General features: G+C 47.9%; 3 protein-coding genes across 3 annotated transcripts; 2 read left to right on the top strand and 1 right to left on the bottom strand.

Annotated features, from left to right (window-relative positions):
* Nucleotide 1: 1 nt before the first annotated feature.
* On the bottom strand, nt 2-2117 carry LOC131287709 (fidgetin-like protein 1). The gene is made up of 3 exons (XM_058316789.1): nt 1967-2117; nt 1309-1906; nt 2-1240 (listed from the first exon to the last, which is right to left on the bottom strand). Exons 1-3 carry the CDS (start codon nt 2107-2109, stop codon nt 110-112), a joined length of 1872 nt encoding a protein of 623 aa, XP_058172772.1. The 5' UTR covers nt 2110-2117; the 3' UTR covers nt 2-109.
* Nucleotides 2118-2574: 457 nt separating this feature from the next.
* LOC131294360 (serine-rich adhesin for platelets-like) lies at nt 2575-16213 on the top strand. Its single transcript, XM_058322412.1, has 5 exons — nt 2575-2760; nt 6084-6396; nt 6470-6656; nt 6728-15391; nt 15526-16213. The coding sequence occupies exons 2-5, from the start codon at nt 6085-6087 to the stop codon at nt 15585-15587; spliced, it is 9225 nt and encodes a 3074-aa protein (XP_058178395.1). The 5' UTR covers nt 2575-2760; nt 6084; the 3' UTR covers nt 15588-16213.
* Nucleotides 16214-22824: 6611 nt separating this feature from the next.
* On the top strand, nt 22825-26065 carry LOC131287698 (UV radiation resistance-associated gene protein). Its single transcript, XM_058316778.1, has 5 exons — nt 22825-24471; nt 24635-24786; nt 24854-24928; nt 25001-25354; nt 25422-26065. The coding sequence occupies exons 1-5, from the start codon at nt 22825-22827 to the stop codon at nt 25690-25692; spliced, it is 2499 nt and encodes an 832-aa protein (XP_058172761.1). The 3' UTR covers nt 25693-26065.
* Nucleotides 26066-26244: the final 179 nt, after the last annotated feature.

The raw sequence follows: 26244 nt of genomic DNA, 5'->3' as shown, positions 1-26244 counted from the left end.
ATTGAATTGTTTAAGGTTGTATTGCAACAAGAAACTTCCGCAATTATTTAAGCAAAACAGTTTATTGTAAAATAGTTTGTACCGTGATAGCCTTCCTCAATGGAAACCCCTATGTTGCCCCAGCACCGTATGTTTGATCCCACACGACATATTGATGCAAATCCGCGGGAGATACACTTGCTTTAACCTTCGTCAGGGCGAGCCTAAAATCATCGTAACAAATTGGCCGTACCTGGTCCTTTGCGATATCTCCCAGCTGATCGAACGGTATCGATCGAATCGGCCCCATGGACGCCTCATGGCAGAGGACTTTCATATCGGCCCCAGAAAATCCTTCGGTAAGACTTCCGATTTTTGTAATTTCCTCTTTCGTCATACTATTCCGCTCCTGCTCAAGTAGGCGAACCAGTATTTGAATGCGTGCCACACAATCTGGCAGTGGAATGTAGAGTCGCTTGACTAAACGTCGCCGCGCAGCTTCGTCTAGCTCTTGGGGCCTATTCGTAGCTCCGACGATGAGAATACGTTCATCTTCGGCCGTTGCGGCACCATCCAGTTGCACCAAAAACTCTGTCTTCAAGCGCCGTGAACTTTCATGCTCCGTATCCGATCGCTGACAGAGCAGGGAATCTATTTCATCGATAAATACGACGGCCGGTTGATGAACGGCGGCCACGGCAAATAAAGCGCGCACCATTTTCTCCCCATCACCGATCCACTTGGATGTGAGCGAAGAGGCGCTTATGCTGAAGAAAGTAGACTTCGATTGCGATGCAATGCACTTGCCGATCAATGTTTTACCGGTGCCGGGTGGACCGAACAGAAGTATTCCGCGTGGAGGTTTCCGTAGCCCGGTGAATATATCGGGACGTAGAATCGGCCACACAACGGCCTCTTTGATGATTGTTTTTGCGTAGTCCAATCCGGCTATGTCGTCCCACGATAAGGGTTGGAATCGATCCATAATTTCGCTACGAATTAGTTCGACCATTTTCGGATCGATGTTTTTCAATCGTTCGTCAATCTCTTCCTCTTGGCTGTCCTCGTTGCTGCTACCCTGGCCATTATTTTGCGCGCGATAGAGCGATGGATTCGCACCGCTTGAGCCACCTTGATGTTCATCATTGTCGGGACGCACTGGACAAACAAACTTGCTGCCCAGTGTACGCCGTCCTCCGAGTGATTTGCGGCCGTAGGCAAACAGTGGAGCTTTACCGGGTGGATTGGTGGAACCGTATTTCTGAAATAAGTTACATCGACATTCCAGTTAGGCATTGGCTTATAAAATGCGTACTTATTTTTGCTAACCTTCAGGTTTTGTATCTGTAGTTCGTCTTTTGCCGTGCGAAAACTGCTCTGATAGGAAGAAGTGGCCGAAGTGTCCTGCTCACAGGGAACGTTGCTGCTGTATGTGTTCGATGGAGGTTTAGGTGTCGGTTTTGAAACCGGTGCCTTGGGAATGAACGCAGAACTGGTACTGGGAAATACCCGTCGGGAAATTTCTTGTATCGCCGAATAATTGTTTCCATTACCGGTGGATGTGTCCGCCATTCGCGGTTGCTTCTGCGATTCAACACTAGGTACAGCGTCGATGGTCTTTTTGCTTGTCTGCAGCGTGCTCTTCTTGGGAAATATACTTGATAATGTTTCAATGGAAATCTCATCTGCGGAACAGTTTTCAAATTGTCCTCTGCAGCTACCATCGTCTTTACTAAGGTAGCTCAATGGATCGCCCAGGGTACTTTCAGTTAGTTCATAGTCGTCATCGGCCGTATCGGGAGGTTGCGTATTGAGTAGTTCTATAACATCCTCGCAGTAGTTATTCACTCCTTCCGGATCGATCATAGCATTCTGGTACCGTTGCAAGCCTTCGCTCAAAATGTGTGCTGATATTCGTTCGTCGCCGCTATAATAGTTTGAAAAAATTATCAAATCCAGAAAGCATGCTTTTGCTGTGAATACCTACATGGCCCACGATCCTGCGTAGAGTTGAAAATTTAAATTTCGCATATCATCCACTGCCTCTGGCTTCTTGGTATGTTTCTCAAATTCATTTGCTTTGCTTAGAATCGAAAAGAAATCGGCTGGAGTCGGCGCAGTATTATCCATTTTTATAAAATCGCTAGTTTGAACCGTTCGGAAAAGATCAAACCACTTCTGCAGGCGGTTTGTCAAAACTGAAAGGTGCTGTCAGAAATCAGGCGAATAAGTGCCTAATGGTTTTGGCGGGCGAATATTGTAGCTTTAGGCTTTTTCAACCTCAACTAAATTATTTTAGTTTTATTATATGTATGGACCATTCTACTAAAGCACCGCTTTATAGACCTATTTCGTAAATTGAAAATTATCAGTCTAGTTCATAATCCCGGGAGGAGGTCAAAAATGTCTACGATTGAACATTTCGCCTTCGCCCCGTCATTCGATCGTGCGCTATTTCACGCACATTCGCCCCGATTTCATTTTCGCCTCAATTTCGCTCTCAAGAGAGACCCCCGCGCGAGCAATGGAAGAGAAAGAAAATGGGAAAAAATGCAAATGGCGGTCGTTGTTATTGTTCGATTGTAACAAACGTACTCAATTTTCGCTAAATGCTAACTTTCGCGCACTGTAAACGTCCGTAAAGTAGCAAACTATGTTTATTTCGCGTCTGACGATTGTGTTTTCGTTATTCGTTGGCGGCAACTAAGTGGCTAAAGTGGATATTTGTCGTCGCAAAAAGTGTGTCACCCTCGGCTCCTCGGTGGAGCAAGGCTCAAATGGGTAAGAGAAGACGAGACACATAATGCTCGTCCGCTAGTTTTGGTCGGGTTGTGTGGCAGTGTGGGGTTTTTTCGGTGCATCTTCCGCTGAAAATGCTAGTGCTACGTGAATGTCGCGGGAAATATCTAGGATTACCGATATGAGTTGCAATGTTAGTAGTGATTTGAGGGGGTTTTTTTGGTTTACGCTACATACCGAGGCGTGTATACGTGAGTTTTGCGTGTGTGATGTGTGTGTGGTTGACAGTGAAGAAAAATGCCAAAAGGAAAATAGCACTTGGGCTAGAGCGAATTGTCCGGGATCCGTAATCTTTCGTCGTTTGGAAGCCCTTCGTCATGCGATGTTCAGTGCGTGCTACCGTGGGCCGAACGGCAAAGCGCTAGCGGTAGCCATTTCCAGTTCCCAATATGAAACCCGCTCGCTGTGGGTCGTTTTTCAACCAACCCAAAACGGAAACCGAGCGCCCTTAAACCAAGCTAGAAGAGAGCGGTGCTGGTGTCAAGGCATGAAGGAGGCGCATGGAGTTTACAATGTCCAGATCGAAAATTCGATCCCCGTTTAACCCGTTCTCTGTCGCCGCAAGTTTTCCATCGCAGTTGATTTGATCGTCCCCGGGGGGTTTTTTGGTTGTCGGATATGGGATCGCTAGAACTGTAGGCTTCCGTTTGCAAACGTTACATTACTCTAGCTGTGCACAAAAAAGTACCACACCAGAGGGTAAGTGTACCAGTTCTGGAGCAATCAGTGCAGTTCGTCGACAAAATGCTTCGTAAAATTTAGTATACAACTTTGTAATTAGCAACCGGAACTTCTTTTCATAGCAGTAATTAGGTTTAGAATCAGTGGGATTGGAAAATCTATCTAACTTACATTTCCCATTCGAATGTTAATTCTAATTAAAATTTTAATGCAATTCTGCCACTCCACATACAAACACGGTCCTTAAAACATTTTATTCAGGTTGTTCTCCAAACACGCTGCATGTGACTTGCGCTGTTTTCTTGATACGCGAATCAAATATACACGACCAATTAAACTGGTTGTGGCAGGTTCAACTTTTATACAGCTACTCGAGTAAAAATTATTGTATCACAGTTTAGAAGGTATTTGATAAACTCTATAAACATGTTTATGAATTCTAGTCACATCAAGAGCGTATCTTATTGCTGCAATTTGCGATCAATTTATTATGAAGTTACAAAGTTAGAAAAGATTAACGATAGACAATAGCATCTAGTTAGCTTAATTGTTAGAATAATACTTAAAATGGCATAAACTATGCTACTTGTATTCTACTGAGTACAACCAAAAACATGTTACTTTTGCATTGAGCTCCAGGGTTGCTCGTGCACGGCATGATCGAGATTGCCCGAACTGGTACACATATTCTATATTTGCTTATTTCATTCGTAATATATATTTTTCTAGATTTGTTTTAACAGAACTGTCAAGCGTTTGTAACTGGAATGTCAAAATGCAAAATTTCTGCCACCTCTCTATGTTGTCTCTATTTCTCTCGAAACCGAGAGGTGCGAGACTACAGTGGTGTTGGTGAACAGACCCTATCCCCTAAACCGCCCTCCACTACACGCCGCTCCCTGCTGTGGCGACGCTTTCTCGCGTGGAGAGTGCACAACGAACGAACGGGAGAATGAGAGAAGCGAGTTTTCTGGTCTCGAATACATATGTCCTGCTCACCACCGCAGGAGCTGCCGATGGTGCCATCCTTGTCATAGTTCAAATCAAAATGGCTGCTTCGTTTGCCCTATCCGGAGGACTTGCTTTTCTTTGCATGATGCATGAGAAAAATAGAATTTATGGAGTCATCGAAGTAATGTAGATGGAAAAACACTATGCCATGCGGCTGGAAAAGCGCAGTTTCCAGCAGCATTTACAAATACCCCCGCTGGGTTTGCCGCTGCTTCTATGTTACATAATTCGGACGCCAACAATCCTCCGTCTATCGAGATTGGCGGCCGCATCGTTGTCATGGAAAACATATGTTATGTTAAGACACCTTACACCAACGACTTCCAGAAAATGTTTTGTGGCATTTTGCTTCTGCCAGGGGCTGAATAAAGTGATTTCCCTTGGGCAATAATTTATGCTCTCTCATGTTACGCTCTTTGTATGCCCCGTTCGCAAATCGTCCTGCGACGGCGACAGGTAATCTTTTCTTTTCCTCCCACCCCTGGCATGCTACCCGCCAGCATGCCCACGAACCGGTTTCGAGAGAAACGTCAAGTAGCCTACTAGAACGAACACGAAACGTGTAGAAAGAAAAACTGGTACTGTCGCGCGTCTCAACGGTTCTATTTTAAAGGATTCTGGAGACCCAACAGTCAGCCCATATGCGGCCAAGATAATGACGGTACTTGATAAGGCCATACAATTGACGGACGGTGTCTTAGCTTCCCGCCATTTACGAAACGCTACAAAACCATATGAGATCTTTAGCTGATACGTGCCGAGCCCTATATTGCCTAGCGGTAGAGTGCAACGGAAGGTTATATTAAAAGAAGAGATCGAGATTCAGAGTGAGAGAAAAGAGAAAGCTGCGAAGAAAGAAAAAGAGTAGGTGAGAAAGCTACTTATCGTCGCGTGTGTATCAGAGAGAGAAACAGGTTTCATTTCTAATCCCGCGTTGGGATGCGGCAGACTAGAAAACAGGAAGAAACAGTACGATTTGTTTATCAATTGAAGTCATGTCAATTATGCTACAACAAGATTTATGACCAAAAGATTAACCGTATCCTAATGGTAATTTTATCAAGTCGACGTATCACATGTGCAAGTGAGCTCTTTCGATGTGTTCTTGTTTTTGTAAATGTTCTACAAGAACTTTCGAAATCCGTGTCGTGGCGTTTTTTGTGAACACCGCTTGATTATTTTGACGCAACAGGTTGTCCCTTGAAATGTGCCAATTGTTTTGATCAGATTTAATAACACTTTCAACATGGCGTGGCGTGTTCTTACCAGTATTTTTTTGTGCAGCCAACTAGCCACCGCCGTGTCTTATGGTATCAAAAGATCACACTGTGTCAAAAAGGTGGCAGGGTCAGGCGCGTTTTGTTTTAAATAATCGTCTGAGCCAGGCAGTATGTCGTCGTATCTCTACGGTTTGCGCCGGAGGTACACGAAATGCCTTGGCTTCCAGTTATCTTCAGGAGGTTTTTTTCCTACTCTTTTCGATTACATGAAAACTCTACGCGCCTTCCCCATGGGGTTTGACAACACAAATGTAGAAATGAATGACTGGGCTACGGTTTGGGTTTGGAATGAATGATCATACTGAACCTCTTTTCTTCATCAATGAACGACAGAATGGCGGCCGATAGTGACGGTGATCAACAGAAACGGACAAACAGCAGCAGTAGCAGTAGTAGTAGACATTGCGGTAGCGATGACAACCACCGAGGTAAAAGGAAGTGTGTCTCCAGCAGCAGTAGTGATCCGTGCAATAGCAGCAGCGACAGCACCTTGAAGGCGGTTGTCATCTGTGAAGGGAATTTGCACGATCCGGATTTTCCCGCCCGCCTCGAGAGCCTGGTCGAGAGTCTTGCGACGCTGGTTGACGAAGAAAGCGCGAACGATGGCGATGAAAAGCAGGACGCGGGAAGGCTTAAAGTGGACAAGGTATTTGTGGCTAGCAAAGCTCAGGTTGACTTACATATTTGAATTGACCGGTTAATTACATTTCTCATCACAGGTGGAACCGTGGAACAGCGTGCGCGTTACCCTTTCGATTCCGAAAGAGGCCGCAATTCGGTTGCGGAGGCTTGCTGCCGAAGGTAACAATGCCCTGCGGGCGCTCGGCATTCTTTCCGTGCAGCTGGAAGGGGAGACGGTTCTGTCGCTGCGGCTAACGAGCCAACAGGAAATAGTTATTCAAACAGGTAGCTTACACCATTACGCAGCAAAAGGAACGCTCACTAACTAAGCGTTTTTCACCCTTCCTATATTTTAGATAATTCTGCCCCTGAAGGATCCCCCAGCACTAGCGGTGGAGCTGGCGGTTTGGGTGAACTAGCTCGCGTTCTATCCCAACAACAGCAGCAGCAGCAACAGCAGACGCAGCAGCAGCAGCAACAACAACAGCAGCAGCTCCACCAACCGACACACCCGGTGCATGTGCAGCAGTTGCAGCATCAAAATCTCTATCACCATCAGCAACTGCCACCGCAACAGCAGCAGCAACACATTCACCATTTGCAGCAGCAACAGCTACATCAGCAACAACTACAACAGCAGCATGTAGTGCTGCACGGCGCTAACGATACCGCCGTGCCCAGCACGTCCAAGGTGGTAGTATCGACCGCCGGACAGCCGAAAACACCGCTCACCAATGGTCCTCTGCCGATGGACGGTGGAGGCGGCAGCGGTAGCAGCGTGTTCAAATCACCCAACACCATCTGCCCGATGGACGGCAAGGTTCCCGCCCATGTGCCAAATGTGGTCGATGCTTGCGAGTACCCGTTCGAGAGCATGACGCAGGCGCGGGTAATTCAGCGACGCGAAAACACGCTGGCCCTGACTGCGAGTGGTGGTGTTGTGACGGGACCGGTAGTTGCTGGTGGTGCTGGAGCCGTGCCCAAGCCGTCCAACGGTAATTTCCTGGCCCCCGCAAATCCAGCAGTCCAACCAACGCCACCACCACCGTATCAATCCGCCGTTGGTGGTGGTTTAGTGAAGCCGAACACGCTGGGGACAGTGGTCAACCCCACGCAGCAGCAACTGTCTGCCGGTGCGATCGGTAATAATGTGGCGATGTCAAGCCCGCTGCTGGTGAACCTGTTGCAAAATGAAAACAGCCAACAACAGACGACACTGTCACCGCAGCAGCAGCAGCAGCAGCAGGCGCAAATGATGCGCGGTGGTCAGCCGATACTGAAACAGGAGCTGCTGATACCGGGCAGCAGTGCGAGTGTTGGGCCGGTATCGGTGAAAAGTGCCGGCAGTGGGATCATTCCAACCATGGTGGTGGGAGGCGGCACGATACCACTCCAGACGCAGCAGCAAAGTGTTGCCCTCAGTCCAGTGCAGAGTGTAGTGGGCGACAATGATCCGAGTGTGCTTGGTAACAGCCTGAAGAGTGGTACAGTGAGTAGTAGCAACGTTGTTGTGAACGTGCCCCCCAGTAACGTTAATCGGCAGCATCTAGTGCAGCACCATCCGGTGCAGATCGGTGTTGGTGCGAGTGCGATGGTTTCGTCTGGACCGACGGCAGTAGCGGCCGTCGTCCAGCAGCAGCAGCAGCAAACATTAGTGAATAGTAATAGTAGTCCACTGCGAGGTGCACCGACGTCGACAGGTGTTGCGCCTGTGAGCGGCGGTGGTGTATTGAACGCGATCAGTGCGAATAGTGTGAATAGTAGCAGTAGTAGTAGTAGCAATCTTAATCCAATGACAGCACCCACGGCAGTAAACATCATTAGTGACGGTAACAGTAACAATCAGAACGTGTTGAATGTGTCGCCTTCTTCTCTAGTAACTCCACCATTGTCAGTGCCTTCAAATAGTAGCAACAACAGCAGTAGCAGCAACACCAGCACCACCTCCACCATGATGAACACCATTAAAATGCAACGGTATAGTCTCGTCGGAGGCACTGTCGCCGGGGGTGCTGTCACGGGGGGCATGGGCCCAGCCGTTAGAACCCCACAACAGCAGCAGGCCATGCTTCAACAGCAGCAACAGCAACAGCAAATGCAGCACCATCAGCAGCAGCTGACGATAGCGAGTGGCGGCGGTGTCATGGTAACATCCAGCAATCGTTCTCCTGCGATGGGACCACTGATCGGTCAAACACAAACACACGTGCGGCTACCGCAACACGTTGCAATGCTCCAGCAGCAACAGCAGCAGCACGAACAACTGCAACTACAACATTCCCAGCAAATGAACCGTTTTCCGGCTCAATTGCAACAGCAGCAGCAGCAAGTCTTTCGACAGCCCAACCCACTGGGAGGGCAGCCACAGCAAGCGAATCACACGAATCCGGGCGCAAGTTTTCAACAGCGTTGGCCTACGATGCAGATGGATTCGGCTACCAAGTCGAGCTACCAGGAGTTTGCTCGCTACCAGATGCAATACAATCTCAGTCAGCAACAACTAAATAAGCCTCCCATGACGGCGACGACGACGGCGACGGCGCTGGATTCGTCGTCCGCAGGAGGCATGGGAGGGGCGACGTCAACGTCGGCGGTCGGTGATTCGCTGGAGCTGGGCAACTGTTTGGTCGATCTGCCCGATCTGGCCAAGAACGACCTTGACTCGCTGCTGCCGAGCGATCTGGACAGTGCATTTCTCGACACGAAGCTAGATGATCTCGACGATCTGGACCTGATGGATCAGCATCAGCAGCATCATCATCCACTTGAGCTTGCCGTGCTTCCCGGTACGCTACTTGGAGGAGCGCCAGAAGGCACCACGGTGGCACCTGCGTTGGGTCAAGTGATGGGCTCTCAAAGTACGGCTACCATGGCGACGGCGGAGGCACAGCGTCGATGGAAGGCACAAATGTTGATTAACCCGCTGACGGGCGAGCTGGAAGAAACGCAGGTCGAAGAGGTTGCCGAGGAATCGGAGGAGAGCGCAAAAACGGCCGGCGGAAGGCAGAGCAAAGCGTCGTCGATGCGTGTAAATGATTTCCCCCCGGAGGCGGCGAACCTGCTGTACTCCGATGACGACACGACCAGCGCTGCTGGTCTAACGTCGTCGCGGTTAACGTCGGGCCTGAGCGACGCGGATCGGCCTTCATCGTCGGCCACCGTCGGTTCGTTGGGAACGATGGAAGGTACCTTCGTGGCTGGCAACAGTGCTGGCAACGTATCCTCCGGCTCGTCGACAATGGTCAGTGTCCCTTCAGCAGCGCCACGAGCCAGTCATGGCAAGACCGGCAAGATAAAGAAGGAACGAACAAAACCGACCAAGGCGAAGGAGAAACTAAAACCAGCGTCGTCATCCGCGGTGTCAAAGGAAAAGGCCAGGGAAAAGACGAAAGCATCTCTAAAGCCGGTCCGGCAGAAGGCGAAAGTTTTGTCCACCTCGGTGCTACCTTCCGCCGGCGGTTCGTCGAATGAATCGACGAGTAAAAACTGTACGGAACTGAAGCTTCGGTTGAAGCTGGAAAAATCGGAACCGATCACCGTCACCGTTCCCGGGCGCGTAGGTAGTACGGTGACAATGTCACCTCCGTCATCAGGAAGCAGCTCTTCGGCGTCGATCGGCGGAGGAGCGCCCGAGTTTTGTCAAAAGACACCGTCAACGTTCGATGGGGTCGCGGGTTCCGATGCCAGCGCTGCATTGCCGATAGCGGTGTCCGTTGGTGTCACCAATAGTAACAACGCAGCGCCATTTTCATCCACTGCGGGAACCGTTGTAACAAGTGCCACCAGCAGCACAAGCGGCAGTGCAACCACCAGCATCGGCACCACTGCAACAATGTCGTCCAATGTTGGCATCGTTCAGGCTACTTCTCCTGCAGGCGGCGAGGAGTTGCGCGTGCCGCCGCTACACATCAGCTTACGGGGAAAGAATTCCGTTGTGATAAAGAACTCGCGCAAGGATCGCAAGAAAAGTCAGAGCGGAGGCGAAGAGGACAGCAGTGACGGCGGCGGCGGCGGTGGTGGTGGTGGGTTGAAGCGACCAGCATCATCGGCGGCCACGACGGGAAAGCGAAACTCCGTCGATCTCAACATGACGCTAGCGAATGCTTCCTCTTCCTCCTCCTCACCGGTGAGCGGACCGTCGATATTACCTTCACCACCCAGTTTTCATAACCACGTCGCTGTCGGTCAAGGTTTGAAATCGTCCGAAGCGCCCGCCGAAGGTCTTCCGTCGCAAAAGCGACCGGCAGAGGCGATGACCTCGTCGCCAACCCACCACACCACCACCACCACTGGTCACAATCCAAATGGGATGGTCGTGTGTCCGGAAAAGAAGCGTCGTCTAAGTGCTGGTGGTAGCAGCGTTAGTATAACCACTGGCGGAGCGTCTGTTGCAGCCGACGGTGTGGCTGCTGCCATGATCACGGCCGTCAGCACCGGTGTAAGCGAGATCAATGAGATCTACGATTCGATTATCACCTCGACCGCCAGTGGCCCGATCGGTTCGACGAACGTCGGTACCATGCCGCAGTCCAATCTGCTCCAGTCGACGGCGACGACGGCGACGACCATGACCACGACGGCGGCAATAGCAGTAGCGGCGGCGACGGCAGCAAAAAACTCGAAAAGCTCCGGTGCGAACGGCAGTAGTAGTAGCAGTAGTGCTAACGGAACCAGCAATAACAACAACAATATCACCAACAATAACAACAACAACAACAATATCAACAATAATAGTGGTAGTTTCGGTAAGAATCATCAGAAAAATCTCGTCAAAACGACGTTGCCACCGGCGGCCCAAACATCGGTAGCGGTTGACGGGGGTGATGCGAAAGAGATGGATCGCGGCGAGGGAGGACAACCAGCGGGGGTAGAAGAAGCATCAACCACGTTGACCGCATCACCAGTAACAGCAGCCACCACACCAACGCAATCTACCTCAAGTGACCGATCGTCCACAATGGAAATCGATCAGCAGCAGCAGCAACAGCAACAGAGAAACAGTATCAGCACCCATCACGATCAGCACCACCACGACCTGGATCATATGCAGGAGCATCATAACAAAAATCGACCACCGGAGCAGCTGCTAGCGGACGACCTCGAATCGGAAGACGTAGACAAAGGAAGGGAAAGACGAACGACGAAGCATTTGGACGATGAAGATGCAGCGGGAGAAAAAGCCGCCGTGGCGAGTCATCAGGAGGTGATGGGTACATCGGATACTTCTCCCTCCTCCACTACCGGCAACGGAACTAGTGTCGGCGGTGTAACGGAAGCCATCGACACGGAGGTGACTGAAGCGGGGGTTGCGGCAGCCGCCGTGGCGGCAGCAATTGGAGTGAACCATCATCTCCTCGGGCATCATGCGAGTGTCCGGGGCTCTCCAGGATCTCAGGCGCAGGGTGAAGACAGCGGCATCGAATCGATGGACGCACTGTCGGAGAAAAGTCCACATCAGTTGTCTTCCCACAGCCCGCAGGGTGGTACGCACAACAGTGCGGCCACCCACAACGGTGCCGGCAGTGGTGCCGGTAGCAATAGCGGTGGAAGCAGCAGCAGCACTAGCATTGACGGCAAGCAAATAATTTTAGCTGACGATGGTCCGCTTGGTGAAAAGGAGGGTGAGGTGAAGGGAATCGATCGCGAGTGTCCCATTGATGAAAAAAAGAAAGAGCGTATTGGAACGCCGCCATTGCTAGATGCCAGCATGGAGCACTATCACGACATTGAAGCTGCGCTGGCGAAGATGGAAGGATTGAACGAGATCGCAGCAGCCGTTGGGGGTGATGCAAAGTTGAACGGCGACCATGCGCTACTAATGAAACCCAAGCTACCGGAATATAATCACGAAACGACTCTGGGTAGCTTGGATCGGTCAAATCTGAGCAAAATTCTGGACACTATGGAAGTGGAGCAGCTTGTCGAAAACGGTATTGCAGACGAAATTGCCGATGGTAGTAGTGCAATCGACGACAGCATAGACGGAAGTGCAGCTCGAAAAAAATTAATCATGATTGAACAAGTCAAATCAAACACTCTACATCCAGAGGAAGGCGTCGTCAAGGAAACGGAACACAAGCAGCAGCCACAACAGCAAGGTGTAACGAGAAAAAGATCTGTCGAGAGTCGAGTGCTGTTAGCAGCGAGTGCTGGTGAAGGAGGAGCTACTGCTGCCAAGAGTAGATCCCAGCCGCCGTCCGTCCGAATGATGGCGCTGGTTACGAAGTCCGTCGAGGTGGAACCATCGGTACGGAGCGCGCACGACGATGGTGGCAACAACAACCATACGGACGACAAGCTGCACGCTGCAGTCGAGACGAAGCCCGACGTTGTACCGGTCCCAGTCGACGAGTGCTGTAAAAATAGTAAAGATAGTCCTAGTGCGAAAAGCGAATGTGATAGTACAGTAATGGTAGTAGTGCAGGTCGATGGTAAACCACTTTTAGTTAAGTCTGATCCCGAGGAGGCTATCGTTAGTAGTGTAAGGAAGAGTTTAAGAAAATCTTCCGATGAGCCAGTGATTACGGTCGCCACCGCCCTGACCGCCAAGACGGAGGTATCACCGGAGGTCAAGGTGGAGATAAAGGTGGAGCCGAAAACTCCGGAGTCGAGCCTCGAGCCGCTCATCGAGCTGAAGCCGCGTCACGAGCAACCACCGCTGTACAGCTACTCCAGTGAAAAGGCACGCGAGCGTCGTACGGCGGCGGCTGCCAGCGATGGCAGCATGCCGGGAAATGGAGTACCGGTGGCTGGCGGTGGCGACAAAAGTCGTCGCAATTCGTCGCTGGCTTCCGGCGACCGTTCGGGCGATGAATCGACCTCATCTGCTACATCGTCCTCGGTTCCATCCGGAAGCACACCGCCAGCCAAAAAGTCCAGCCGTAGCAGTAGCGTTGGGTCGGAGAATCGAACGACGAAAACGAATGATCTCGCAACGGTGCCGAGCGAAACGGCGCAGGGTGGTGGTAAGCACGAGGCATCTACCGAGCAACCGAACAACAAGGAAATGCTGACGCAGCTCTCGATCGAAATACCGGCACATACGGACGGCGGAGAACATCGGATCCGGACGCGTGCCTCCAGCAAGCTGGAGAGTCCACTCGAGATTCTGTCTCGCCAAAGTCCTTCGACGGAGTGTCTAGCAACGTCTACGACGGGTGGAACGGCGATAGGAACTGGTCCCGGCAGCAGCGTCGGTGGAAGTGCCCAGCAAACCCAGCCAAAGGGAACCGTTTCAGGTTCGGGAGGCGGTATGCCCGGTTCGGGGAAGCAGAATGCTTCCACCACCGTTTCCGGACTACCAGGATCCGGAACAGGAACGGCTACGAGCAATGATAGGCAAAGTCCGAAAGCTGGCGCCGCGTCTACAAAACCGACAGCGGCCGGTGGCGGCGGAGTTGCCAACAAACGCAAACGGCAAGGTTCGGAGAGTTCCAATCAGTCCGGCGTCAGTGACGATATTCCAACGAGAGCGAAGAAAGCACGCAAGGGAGCAACGAGTGGGGTGGCGTCAGAAAGTGGCTCCGTAACTGCTACTGCGGGAGGCACTCCGAGGGTGGTACAGCGTAGAGCAACCGATACCACCTTGGCTAAGGGTCGCATGTCGCGAAAGGCAGCTAATGTCGCTAAAGCAGCAGCAGCAGCGGCGGCGGCGGCAGCTGCAGCAGCGGCATCGACGGCCGAAGCAGCGGAAACGACGACTTCGGTCACGATTACGGCAGATTCTTCCGATAGCGACGAACCATTGATTGAACTAGCGGGTAAAGCTCGAAATTCTAAACTAACCTCCAAATTCAGTTCAACTTCTACCACCACCACTAGCCATGTTACTACTTCCTCCTTTACCCAATCTGCTACCGCTTCTTCTACTACTACTACCACCACCACCATCACTACTACTTCCACTCCAGTCTGTACTACTACTACTGCTTCTACGACAACTAGTATCAGCAACTGCAACAACAGCAACACCACCTCGACTACAACCTCTTCATCTTCATCTTCTACAACTTCGTACAAATCCATAGCTGCATCTTCCGTCGACAAAACCATCACCACTTCGACTGCAAACGCAGTGATCGGGAGTAACCAAGGCAACACCTCAAGTAATGAGAGCATAACATCGGTAGCTGCATCGACACCGTCGCCGTCTTCAGCGAAAGCATCTGGCGCCAACCATTCTGCGAGCGGTGTTGAGAAAGAGAAATCACTGCGCAACCATCACGGGAAGAGCGTGTCTCCGGTACTGACGACTCCGGTGCCATCAACAGTTGGTGGAAGCACGACTGGTGGATGTACGTCGGCGAATGGCACGAGCACCACTGGCAGCAGTAGTAGCAGCAGCTCTTCACCGTCGGCTAGCACTGGTAGTACCTCCGGCACACCGGGTGGTCATAAGGCAACAAGCAGCGGTGGTGGGCCATCCACATCGACCACCAATGTGGGCGCATCGCCGACGGACGAGAAGATCAGCACACGTCGGAGCGTTCGCATGACTTCCTCGACCCTCTCGACGGCAGCGATGAACAACAAGGCGAAAGCGGCCGCCAATGCTCTGCTGCTTCAGCACTCGGCAGCCGCCCCTGTGGCGAACCATATCGACGGAAATCACCACGTTCCTTCCGGCGGCAACGTTGCCACATCGCATAACACCGCGACCGCCAATGATAGCACGGCGGTAACGGGTGTGACTTCAGCGGGCGTAGCAGCAAGCCTTGGTGGTGCTGCTGATGGTAGTCCTCCGGGAAACGCGGCAGCAAGTGTTGCCTCAGGAGGCGGTCTGCATTCGAGTGGAGCTAATGGTGGTGGTGGCCACGGCGCCGTCAAATTGACTAACCATGTGAATCACCATCATCAGCATCAGACGACGCACGCTGGTTCCGGGGTAAAGGCAACGGCTGCGCCCGGAGAGGGAAAAATTTCCACCGTAACAGCGGTCGGTGGTGGTACTGCCGGTACACACAGTTCCGATAACACCACCGGAAGTGGTACGGAAGTGCGTCGCAAAACAAGAAGTGCAGGTATGTAGCAAATAAGATCCGTAAAAATAGATGTTTGGTTGCACCAAAGTACATGGAACGGAAATGGCAGTGCTTGCTTATTATTATTTTAAATAATTAGCACAAACTGATATAAGCAATGTTTTTCGTTACAGCTGGACTTGAGGTGACCGTCACCGAGGGCCGTCGAAGACGAATTTCCCGTGACAGCAAGTGACCAACAGTTTGCGCCTCAGCCGAGAGTACTGATCAACACAGCGATCGGCATGGGCTAAACAGCATTGCGATTATGATTCCAAATCGTTCCGACCACCTTCAGCCAACGCATGCGCCGCAGCAATCGACAACGCGACCATCAAATGTCCAGCAGGAGGAGGAAATACTCGTCGAACTAGGGAGCGTTAGCGACAAAGATTCCCCGGTACCGGGGGTGGATGAAGATTTGCTGTGGCAATCCGGCACATCCGTCTCCGGTGATACGGTGAATAATTCCGTCGCTCAGTCGCTCGATTCCGACGACAATGCGGTGAGTGATGGAAGTTGGTCCAACGACAGGAACTTGAACGATTCCATCGATACGGAACACAGTGCTGAGGTGCAAGAGGAAGAAGCTGCACGCTGCGTGACACCGCGACACAGTAACACCAATCCACCCGCAGATGAACGAGGGAGCACTTCAACGAAAACGGCTGCCAACTCCTCGGCAACTGTTGCCGCCGGTGCTGGTGGTGGTAGTGCTTCGGATAAGGTTGGCGCAGGCGGCCAAGTAACGTCCACGGCAAAGGAAACCGCCAACGGTGCCAACGGTGAGGACGACGATTCGTACGCCAGCGAGATTATTCTGACCACCAACAGCGACTGCAGCCTGGACGAGTTCGTATCGTCTGACGATGATAGCAACCTGGAGATCTCGGTGGTAACTATATCATTGTACTGAACTTCCTTGGGTGCGCTGTTATAACACCACATCGGTACCCGGATGACGGATAGGCTAGGGGATAATACTGACTGCAAGAGATTACCGGAATGTGGGAGATTGAGAGAAAGGGAGAGAGAAGGGTTATATCTTCCGAGGGTTTTCTTTCGTTTACACACTTTTTGTTCCTTTAATGTGGCTCCGCTTTCTTAAACCCAGTGTGTACACTATTTTTGCGTGTGTGTACATCATAGAGGTTTTTTTCTGTACATATGTTTTCTTCTTCAGATGCGCTTCATATATTTTTCTTCCCTTTTCTCTTTGTGTTCGGTGTTTGTCTCAAAAGTAAAGGTATTAAGGAGTACACTTTTAACTTTCTTTTTCTGTATATACTCTTCCAGTCTGTGGGTACATGGAAACAACATAAGCTAGCATATGTACTACCTTCTACCTTCGAAGATATCTGTGTGTGTGTCTATACTTGCAGCTAGTGTCATTCCCCCCACCCCACTCCATACACATGCATTGTGATGAAGCATAATTTTTATCAGGGATAAACGTAACACGACCAGTCTCTAAGAAAATCTAATTAATATGATGATACAAACATGAACAAATCGACAAACGTTTAACCAAACTCCAAACGACAAACTTTTGGCTACTAGTAACAGTGAAAAAACAAACTGTTGAAAAAAGTGTCTTATTATAACGGTTATAGGGGGGAGGAAGGTGGTGTATAATGAGATGACGGTGGCTTAGTGTGAAGAGATTACAAAACGCAAAACAAGAACCAAGTAAAACATACGAAATCATACCGACAAAAGCTATATTTTGTCATTGTTTCATTTTCGTATTATATAACAAAACAAAAACAAGTAAGAAAGATAATCTCGAACTCAACCGGAAAAAAAGTGGGTGAAAGATTGCTTAAAGCTGAAACGATGCAACCAATTTATGGACAGTTTCAAGCCTGTTAGGTATCGACAAGACGAACATAATGTGTGTTTGAAGTAATTTTTATTTTTCCCCATTTGCCTGTAACGTGATTGGCCCGAAGTAATGAAACAATCTACAATATCGACAAACACACATGCAATACGACGAAAACGCACGCAAAGAAACGTGCGTGAGAAGAGCATATTTCCACTATTTGTGATCAAATGTGGAACTCCATTATGATGATCTGATAACTTATTCTACGGTGAATGTTTTTCTTATATTGCTTGTGCGTTTAAAAGTGAAACTGTCATCGATTGGGGATGGTCTTTCTTATGAACTATTGGACATGCTCTGAGAACCGTTCGTTACGATCTCACGATTCTGATTGATGTTTTTTTTCCCCTATTTAACTGCTAGTGTATCGCTCGGACTGGCAATAATGGTAAAATGTGCAATAAAAAGTCAGGGCTTCAAGCTCCTGGCGTAGGGCTTTGAATTGGGTTGTTCGAAGGTATGGGAAGAGTTTCCACGATTTTCACAAAAAATAGTCCCCCGTCTGTCTTTATAGTTTTTGCCGGATGAAGGATAATTTATTTCTTACAACAACTAAAGCCAGGACGATTCTACACACCTTTTCCCCCATTTAAGAACATCGTCATGTAGATTAAAAATTCATCGGAAGATGCTGTTACAATAAGAACATACGATTCTGCTGTTGAGTTGCAACTGGGATTCACTGTTTTCTGTGAAACACTTTGTGTGGAGTCGTCGAGCTGGAGCGATAAAACGGAAGAAAATATGTTGCCATCATGACGGTACACTTGAGCATTAATGAGTATGAGGTATCAATTTACTATTGGTACAACAATGGCGAATGTTAGTTTGGTCGTTTCATGATGCGATCGGTTTTCGTAATGGGCGATAAAAAAAAAGAAAAATAAAAACACGAGAAGAAGAAGTGAAACAAAAAAAACTAAGCCACACACACACACACACAATATCATTATCACACACCATCTGCAAACCAGTAGCAGTCATGAAATGCTTATCGATAAAAGGTTAATCAGTTTAGGAACCGTGCGGACATAGTTTAGAATAATTTATCCGTATGTTTAGTTCAGGTGTAGGATGTATGTGTGATCAGCAGATTGTGGGAATGGATGGGAATGCAAGCCGATCCAACCGGCCCATGATCCTGGATTTATTAACGGATGTGCAGATTCCTGCAGAGCTTAAATGTTTTGAATGTACATATAGACAAGAGTTATTAGACGGTATTTAGGTGCACAGCAAAATAATATTGACGAGCAAAGAGCGTTCTAAGAAGGGCAGGAAAAAGAGAATTTGCTTTTCTTTTTTTATAGGTACGTTTGATCAAAACCCTTCTTTCCCAGCTTAAACACACACAACACTCACTGCATGCCAAACAGTCGAAAAGTTCGGTGCTTGGCGGAAAGATATAGATGGTTAGGACACATATAAAACACGACACACCAGTAAACACACTGAAAGGGAAGGCAAGGGACACAAAAGCAAGACAAACAGCAAATAGTGGAAATGGTTTTCAACTTTCAAAAGTGAGTTAAACTCCTACCGAGCGGACGTTTCTACCCTAACTTTTCCTTGTAGATACGATCACACACAATCCAATGTGGAGAACGATTAACGATTTCTTCCTCTAGAAATCAACATACAAAACATGCCAGCAGTTTCCGGTCCAAGTCCTGCTCCTTTAGTCCTCGCAAGGTATTCGACCGAACGCCTTCAGATGTCATCACCTCCCTCCCCCTTCGTAGAACAGTTGTCGTATTCGATCGGTGACAAAGGAAATTTCTCCGCGGGAGAAACCTCCACGCGGATAGTGAACAAAAGGAAAAAAAGTTATCGAATTACCTAGATTCTCTCAAGGCAATCCCGACGATCCGAGCACTTTTTACTTTCTAAAGAACCTAGTATATACTCACAAGATAAATCTGCAACCCCAGCAATACCACAGGTTGTTACATACCGCAAGGTTACAAATGTAGCTTTTTTGTGGTATGTTGTTCTTTTTTCTCTTTCTTCTAGTGTACCCATCATGTATTAAGTTGTATAATTTATTGCTTCCATACTTGAGCTACTTGAAAGTCTTTGTCCTAGTGCGGCAGTAGAAGTTTATTTTTGTTCAGTGCATGGTTCTTAAGGAACCCCAACATTAAGCAGACACACACAAAATCTCATTGCCAGCAGGAAACACCATTAAGCAGGTTTAGTTTACGGATTACGTTATTCTACCCGCTTCCCTAGTATTGACGCAAAGCAAACAGATCATTCATGAGGTTTACCTACCAGCCTTCCAGGCTAAACGTTGTGCTCTCTACTTATCACACCCTTTGTGTGCAGCATAAATCTGCACCTCACATACGTTAGTGTGTTTGCGTGCATAGTTGTGCCAGATGCAATTCATGTCTCTCAGCCCCCCTTGCTGCCGGTTGTCTGATTTATCAAAAGTAATGAAGAAAACCGTTTCGTTTGGATTGTTGGCTTTCCAGCATCCGGTTGGAAAGCGGCGTATCGGTATTACAAGTACCTTTTGCTGGTGGAATGGACCAAAAATATTTAACGTAAAACCCTCCCCCCTCCCGGTGGTAGTCACACGAGGGTAGAGATACTAGTAAACATCACTTTAAGAAATCGGGAAGTGATCGATGCGGAGCATTTAGACGAATTTCTTCTTCGAGGAATAGTTTCCACGTTATGGTATGATGCTGCCTCACCCCACCAACTCATCACCGAGCTCTCCCGGTTTAATCTTTGGCTTGTTTATCATAATGATGATTAGGTTTTGCCATAAAAAAAAACTATCGGTACGGTAAGATAAGTCATTTTGCATTGATAAACTGTAGTTCGGCAAACAAAAATGGAATGAACTGGTCTGAGGTTATTGGATTGTGTGCACCATACCCACGACAAGCGATCGATGGCTTTTGAGCTTTGTCAAACAATCGGTTAAAACGGATGAATTACTTGAGTGCAATGACGAAACGGTTGGGCGCGGTGAAGGACACTTTTGGACGTGGGAAGCCAGGATAAGATTGTAAAAACACGGAAACCTCATACCATGTACCCTTAGGCAGTACAGTTGAAATAAAAAAAACACACACACCTGGGATAGCCTATGTACGCGGGAATCCAAGTGCAGAGCATTGTTGCTTGTTTAGCGGACGGAACAACAACTTAGTAATACACACGTACAGCATCATAGCATATAACATAAAACACTAAAAAATGAACAGCAATTGGATTGAGTGCATCTACATTACAGCAAAGCATAAAACACATTAAACAAATATAACGTACACACACGCATGTATGTATGTATACATACATATATACAGAAAACCATATATGTTTGTATATATGCATAAGTAAAGTAAAAAAAAAAATACAAAAGAATATCGATAAGTGACGAATGGTATATAAAAGTAAGCATTGTAAGTATGATAAATCTATATACACCATACAAAATACAAATAGAACGCTACGAGAAAGTAAACAAAAAAAAACAACAATGCATTAATCCACAAGGTACACATGGATTACAGACACACGTTCAGCAAGAGAAAGCAAGAAAAATGTAATATTTGTAGATTTGTTTGTGAACAGGTTGATAATTTAAGCTCTATACATATAAATATTGTTGAATAGATATATCATACAATTGTGTTAAAAAGAGAAGCAGAAAAGTTGTTTTATTTTAAAAAAGAAGTACACAAAACCTTGATAATAATGAAGTAACATATAAAATGAATAAATAAATGAATAATTCAAAAACGTGTATGGAACAAGGGGTTGGGACTTTGAAAGAAAATGCATCCTTGAACTGGGCAGTATGTGTAATAATACTTGTTGTATTCTTTTAAAACAAAGGAGATTTCTGGTTGAAAATGTAGAAATTGCGGAATAAAGATTAGTGAGGGATAACTGTGAGCTTTTGTTGAAACCAGGTTTTCCGAATATGGATTGGTTTTGAGAATTTAGAGATCTTCACAATTTAGTTTAAAATAATGTTGTTTATAAAATTAAAACTTAAAACACTAATGAATGAAACGCAATGTGTAATGTTACTGGTATCACAACAATTTGAGGATATGCTGTGCAAATTCATTATGTAATTGCAACAAACTTCTTTAGCCTGCTGCATGAGAATTCCAGTGTGGTTGGCTAATAACCGAAATTAACCATATTTCAAAACGCCAACATGGCCGAATCGGTGTCAAAAGTTGATGTTTCACAATTTTGAAAGAAACTTAGTACTCAAGGTTGTTCAACAATATTTGTTGTTTTAAGGTTCGTCCATGTGCAGCGTTTTGACAGAAGAATAAACTAATTTTAAAAACAATAGAATATCAACATAATCCTGACTATAAATGAAGTTATGGATTCAATAAAATGCAATGATAGGAATGATTCTTTCAAAATAAATATGTGATAAACACCGTATATTTTATAGCTTTTCGATCTAAAAAATCAATATTGACAGCACACGGCACATACCAACCTGCTGAAGAAAAGTATTGCTTCGTTCCAGCAACCTTGAGAGCAGTCAAATGTATCGTGCAAAACTCTTGAGTCGCGAGCAAGCAAAGTGTTATCGATACGCGTTTTGAACAAATAATAGTCATTTTTACAGTCGTATTATGTTTCTAATCAATCTCGTGAACGGTCCTTTACGCTAGCTGGTGCACTTTACCAAACGTAAACAACGCATTGCTTGAACTGTAGTTTACGACCTTCGTATCGATTAGCATTGTTTGTGGATTTGGCCCGTGAACACGGCGCTCTAGTAGAGCAGTACACCTTCGTGAAACAGTTTTCCCATCGCGAGAATCGAGAAAAAATGAGGTAAACATTCGGTGGAAAAGTGCGGTGAAAGTAGTGCCATCGAATGTGTCGGTACTGCTGAACGTCGGGAAATCTAGCAAGCTTAAATCTAACATCCGCAGCAGACCCAATCGAGCGGTCCTACGGATATCGGTTTTCCAATAACATATGCGAATTTGGCCATGAAATTACTGCCAAGTTTGGTTACTTCGCCACTAGTTTCCTGGTGTGGTTGATTTAGTTTACTTTCCCACATCAAACACAACTCTCAGCTTCGGTTCTGCTGATGCAATGGAAACTCATTATCTGTTCCTAAAAATGCTCTTATCGATTAACGCAACCACGCTCACTTAATTATCACAATTGAAGACCAACAGTTCACGCTTATGCGCAACCTAATGGAATGTAGAGCAGAAATAGGAAATGCGGAGCTGTGATAATGCATTGCAGTAGAGCTATGCAATGGATTTCCTATGCTTTCATCCATTGCAATCAACCACTAATAATCGTGCTGGTTCACTTAAAGATAGTTTTAATCTGCTTGCAGTTTCCCAAAATCTTCCACGTCGTCGAGGATAATTCGTTTTGCTCCCCTTTCTTGCTGTTAATTTTGAATTAGTTGATTTTGAGTCATAGTTCTTTTTGTTGTTATGCATACATGAGCCACGTTTCGTCGCACGGTCGATAAGCAGATAAAAGTCTTGTTCATTTCGTGATATCTTACCATTTGCAGAAAATGTTTGACCGCCCAAGATGTCGCGACTGGAGTCCGCTGTCGACGCAGCAGCTACGATTGCGTAGCCTAATACAGATTTCTGGCCACAACATCGTTCTGCCCGAGCTGGGCCCAGGTGAACGCGGTCGCAAATGTACCGTATACTATACGCTTCACCAAACGCCCCAGTCCGCCCCGTTCTACACCAGCGAAAAGCTCGATCTGCATCGGAACGTACTGTGGGCGGAAATCGACTGCCCCGCCACAATCAAATCTTCCCTCCGATGTGTGTGCGTACGTGTATGGATGCACAGGAACGAACCCCGTGGCGGAAGTTCGACGGCGGTACACATTCGCGATGACCACAACAACGCTTGCGAGCGGTCAGCTGACGAGGCGGGAGACGATGCTGTTCCAAGCGAAGTGACGATAAGGACCACGCAGAAAACGGTCGAAATGGATGGGAAATCTGGGCAGGATCGTGTGCTGTTCGTATGGGGCGTCTACTTCTCGGGTCTGGTTCCGCTGGTGAGGCGCAGCGAAAAGCGTCTCCAGCCCAACACCCTCGTCTTTCAGATGCACGGAGGATTTTTCACCTCCGCCAGCTGCATCCTGGAGCCGGAAGAACAGAAAAAGCGACCGGGTTTAGCGGAAGATACACTCAACATACCAAAAACACCAGCAAAATTCTCCTCATCCGGGTCCACGGTGACACCGACGATACCGATCGATACGGCACGCCGTGCAGGAAGAGCCGGTCGTGGGACCGCGGACAATGTCTTACACTGTGATACTAGCAATAATTCCTCTCCCCTTTCCCCGCACCCCCAGTACGGTTCGTGCTCTCCGCCCAAAAACCATTGGTATTTCATGAACGGCGGTGGCATGGAAAAGCTCTCCATATCGCCGGGAGACGGCACTAGCCGTGCGGGCAGCGATAGGGCTAGCGGAGAAGTGGTCACTGGCGGGGCACTGTTTCAACCCATCTTCGGTGCCACCGCCACGCCGACCCGTTGGGCGGAACCGACGGAAACGAATTTAAAGATACGCTATCTGCACATGGAATTTCTTACGTCGGAGGTGCTCGATAGCTACGATCTCGAACAGCTCCTGGCCGTCCAGGAGCGGCAGCGGCGAATTCGCTACGAAGCGGACAGTGTCAAGGAGCTTATCGATCGCATCAGCATGAAGAGTGCCTACTGTCTCAACTTGGAGCTGTTCGATAGCAGCAAACACATGCTGGTGTATCGGACGGTTGCCGAACATCAGCGGCGAGCGGGTGGCATGGGAAAGCAGCTGAGTCGGTTGCTGTACCAAGAGCGCGAACCGATCGATCCGGTGGCACTGTTGCGCGGACAGGATCTACGGCGAGACATTGAGCGGGCTCGGTTTCGATGTCGGCTGCTGACACAGGAACGGGATCGAATATCGCAAGGCGTGCTGCAGCACTTGCGCAATAAACTGAACATGCTGAGCGATCGGAATATTGAACGTGAATCGGCGCTTATGGAGCGCTACCGGAACTATGGGAAAGAGAAGGAACAACTCTACCAGCAGAAGATGGCCTACGCCAGCCAGAAGGATAGCGTTCGTGAGGTTTGCGGAAAGGTTCTGATGGTACGCCATCGGTTGCTGAAGGAATTGAATGGAATTTACTACATCAAACCGGTGAGGACTCTGAGACTTGGGGTTGTTTTTTGATAAAAATACACATTTTTCGTTTCAAATGGTCACTATCGGTTCTATTTCAAAATCATAGCTTACTAGATGAACTGAGATGAATGTGGCAATGGTATCTTTGATTAAACTTTCTTTATTCATCATATTGCAGACGAATCAAGGCATCTACACCATTAACGATGTGCCGCTGCCGAATGCTGAATCCTACACCGACTCAACGCCAGCGCTCGCACTTAGTGTAGCGCTCGGTTTTGTTGCCCACGCTGTGATGATGTGTTCCTCCTTTTTAGATATTCCACTGCGGTAAGCTTAGAACAAGGCATTCGTTAAGACCATCAATAATGGGTCACCATTTTTCTAACGATTTCAGCAATCCCATCAAATATGACGGATCCCGATCGAAAATAGTGGATCACATTAAACTGCTACCGACGATGGATCGAGAGTAAGATGGATTTTGTATTTCTTCGAAAGGAGGTGTAAAAAGTTCAGTTTTTGTGTTTGTTCTTTTCTGAAGGTTTCCACTGCATTGCCGTTCCGGTCCAGCACCGAATGCGCTTCTGTACGGGGTGTACCTGTTGAATCAAAACATTTCTCAGCTAAAGCATCAGCTCTCACTGAGCAGAGGTGATCCGCGGGCGACGCTCGTTAACCTGCAGGACATTCTCGCCATTCCGGGCTTTGGAGCTGGTGGCGGAGCTACGTTGAATCGCGAGCTCGAGGAACCGTTTCAAATGCTTCCGACGTCGGCGTTCGGATCATCGGCCGGTGACTTGAAGATGTCTCCGGCATTCAACTCGTTTCCGGGCGTTAGTAGCAGCGGTAGCAGTAGCAGCGGGTCCTTCCTTCGTGAAAGTCCATCGAACAGCAGGTTTGGGGCTAACAAGTTGCCCTTATTGCTTGATGATAAAACTAATGTTTTACATTGAATGTTACAGGTTTTCCCGCTCGGTTGATATCTACACGGACAGGTTTCAGGGCCAGGGACGCCGTCAGCCGATGGTACAGCAGCGACAAGTGCAATTTACCCCAGGACAGCAGGCACGAAACTGCGGAAGCAGTGGTGGCAGCGAAATCAGCGACCAACACCAGCCCCCAACACAACGACGTGGATGTGATAGCAAATTTTCCTCCGATCCTATCCTTACGCAGGGTGGCCATCAGGCCACGCAGCGGCCGTTCGATTTTGAGGGTGGCAAGAAATTCTGAACCCTGAAGACGATATAATCAACGCGAACAACGAGACAGGTATAGGAATAGTTCCACGCGAAGGCATTCGGAAGGGTGATTGCAAGATACGACAAATCTCCTTCACTAGCAAAATGTGAACCTAACTCGTTAAAAAAGCAAAAATGGTTAACTTTTTCCTTAGTTTTGTTTCCTTGTTTGAGTTTTAGTTTAATATTTATTACCGTTCCTGATTTCCCTGTTGTTTAGATGGAATCCGCAAACTTCTAGTGTGAGTGTGTAATAACACGTGATAACGGAACGATTGATTCATTGAGCATCCAAAATCTTTAAAGCTAAAAAAGGGTCGTCCATTTATGATTGTACAGTGTTACACTAGGACAGAACCCCTAGCACGGAAACAGTGTGCGAACGTTATATTATGTGCTAGATAACGTGAGGAAGGGCATTAAATGAAATAAATTATTGGACAGAATGCGACCGAGCGAAGAAATGGTATCACTTTACATGGTCTAGAAAAATTACTAATAAAAGTACTAAAAATATTTATTGAACATATTTCCAACTGTTTAT

This window comes from Anopheles ziemanni, chromosome 2 (assembly GCF_943734765.1).
Source record: "Anopheles ziemanni chromosome 2, idAnoZiCoDA_A2_x.2, whole genome shotgun sequence".
In the NCBI taxonomy this organism is placed as follows: Eukaryota; Metazoa; Arthropoda; class Insecta; order Diptera; family Culicidae; genus Anopheles; species Anopheles ziemanni.
Note: the sequence above shows the minus strand (reverse complement) of the source record. Positions and strands in the feature narration are given on the sequence as shown.

Bases quoted from the DNA above. Each gene is read 5' to 3' on its own strand.
- LOC131287709 (XM_058316789.1), bottom strand. From the start codon at position 2,109: ATGGATAATACTGCGCCGACTCCAGCCGATTTCTTTTCGATTCTAAGC. The intron at 1,907-1,966 runs GTAGGTATTCAC...AAACTATTATAG, and splicing joins TACGCAGGATCGTGGGCCAT to CGGCGACGAACGAATATCAG. The intron at 1,241-1,308 runs GTTAGCAAAAAT...AACTTATTTCAG, and splicing joins TACAGATACAAAACCTGAAG to AAATACGGTTCCACCAATCC.
- LOC131294360 (XM_058322412.1), top strand. From the start codon at position 6,085: ATGGCGGCCGATAGTGACGGTGATCAACAGAAACGGACAAACAGCAGC. The intron at 6,397-6,469 runs GTATTTGTGGCT...TTCTCATCACAG, and splicing joins GAAGGCTTAAAGTGGACAAG to GTGGAACCGTGGAACAGCGT. The intron at 15,392-15,525 runs GTATGTAGCAAA...TTTTCGTTACAG, and splicing joins TCGCAAAACAAGAAGTGCAG to CTGGACTTGAGGTGACCGTC.
- LOC131287698 (XM_058316778.1), top strand. From the start codon at position 22,825: ATGTTTGACCGCCCAAGATGTCGCGACTGGAGTCCGCTGTCGACGCAG. The intron at 24,787-24,853 runs GTAAGCTTAGAA...TAACGATTTCAG, and splicing joins TTTTTAGATATTCCACTGCG to CAATCCCATCAAATATGACG. The intron at 24,929-25,000 runs GTAAGATGGATT...TCTTTTCTGAAG, and splicing joins CTACCGACGATGGATCGAGA to GTTTCCACTGCATTGCCGTT.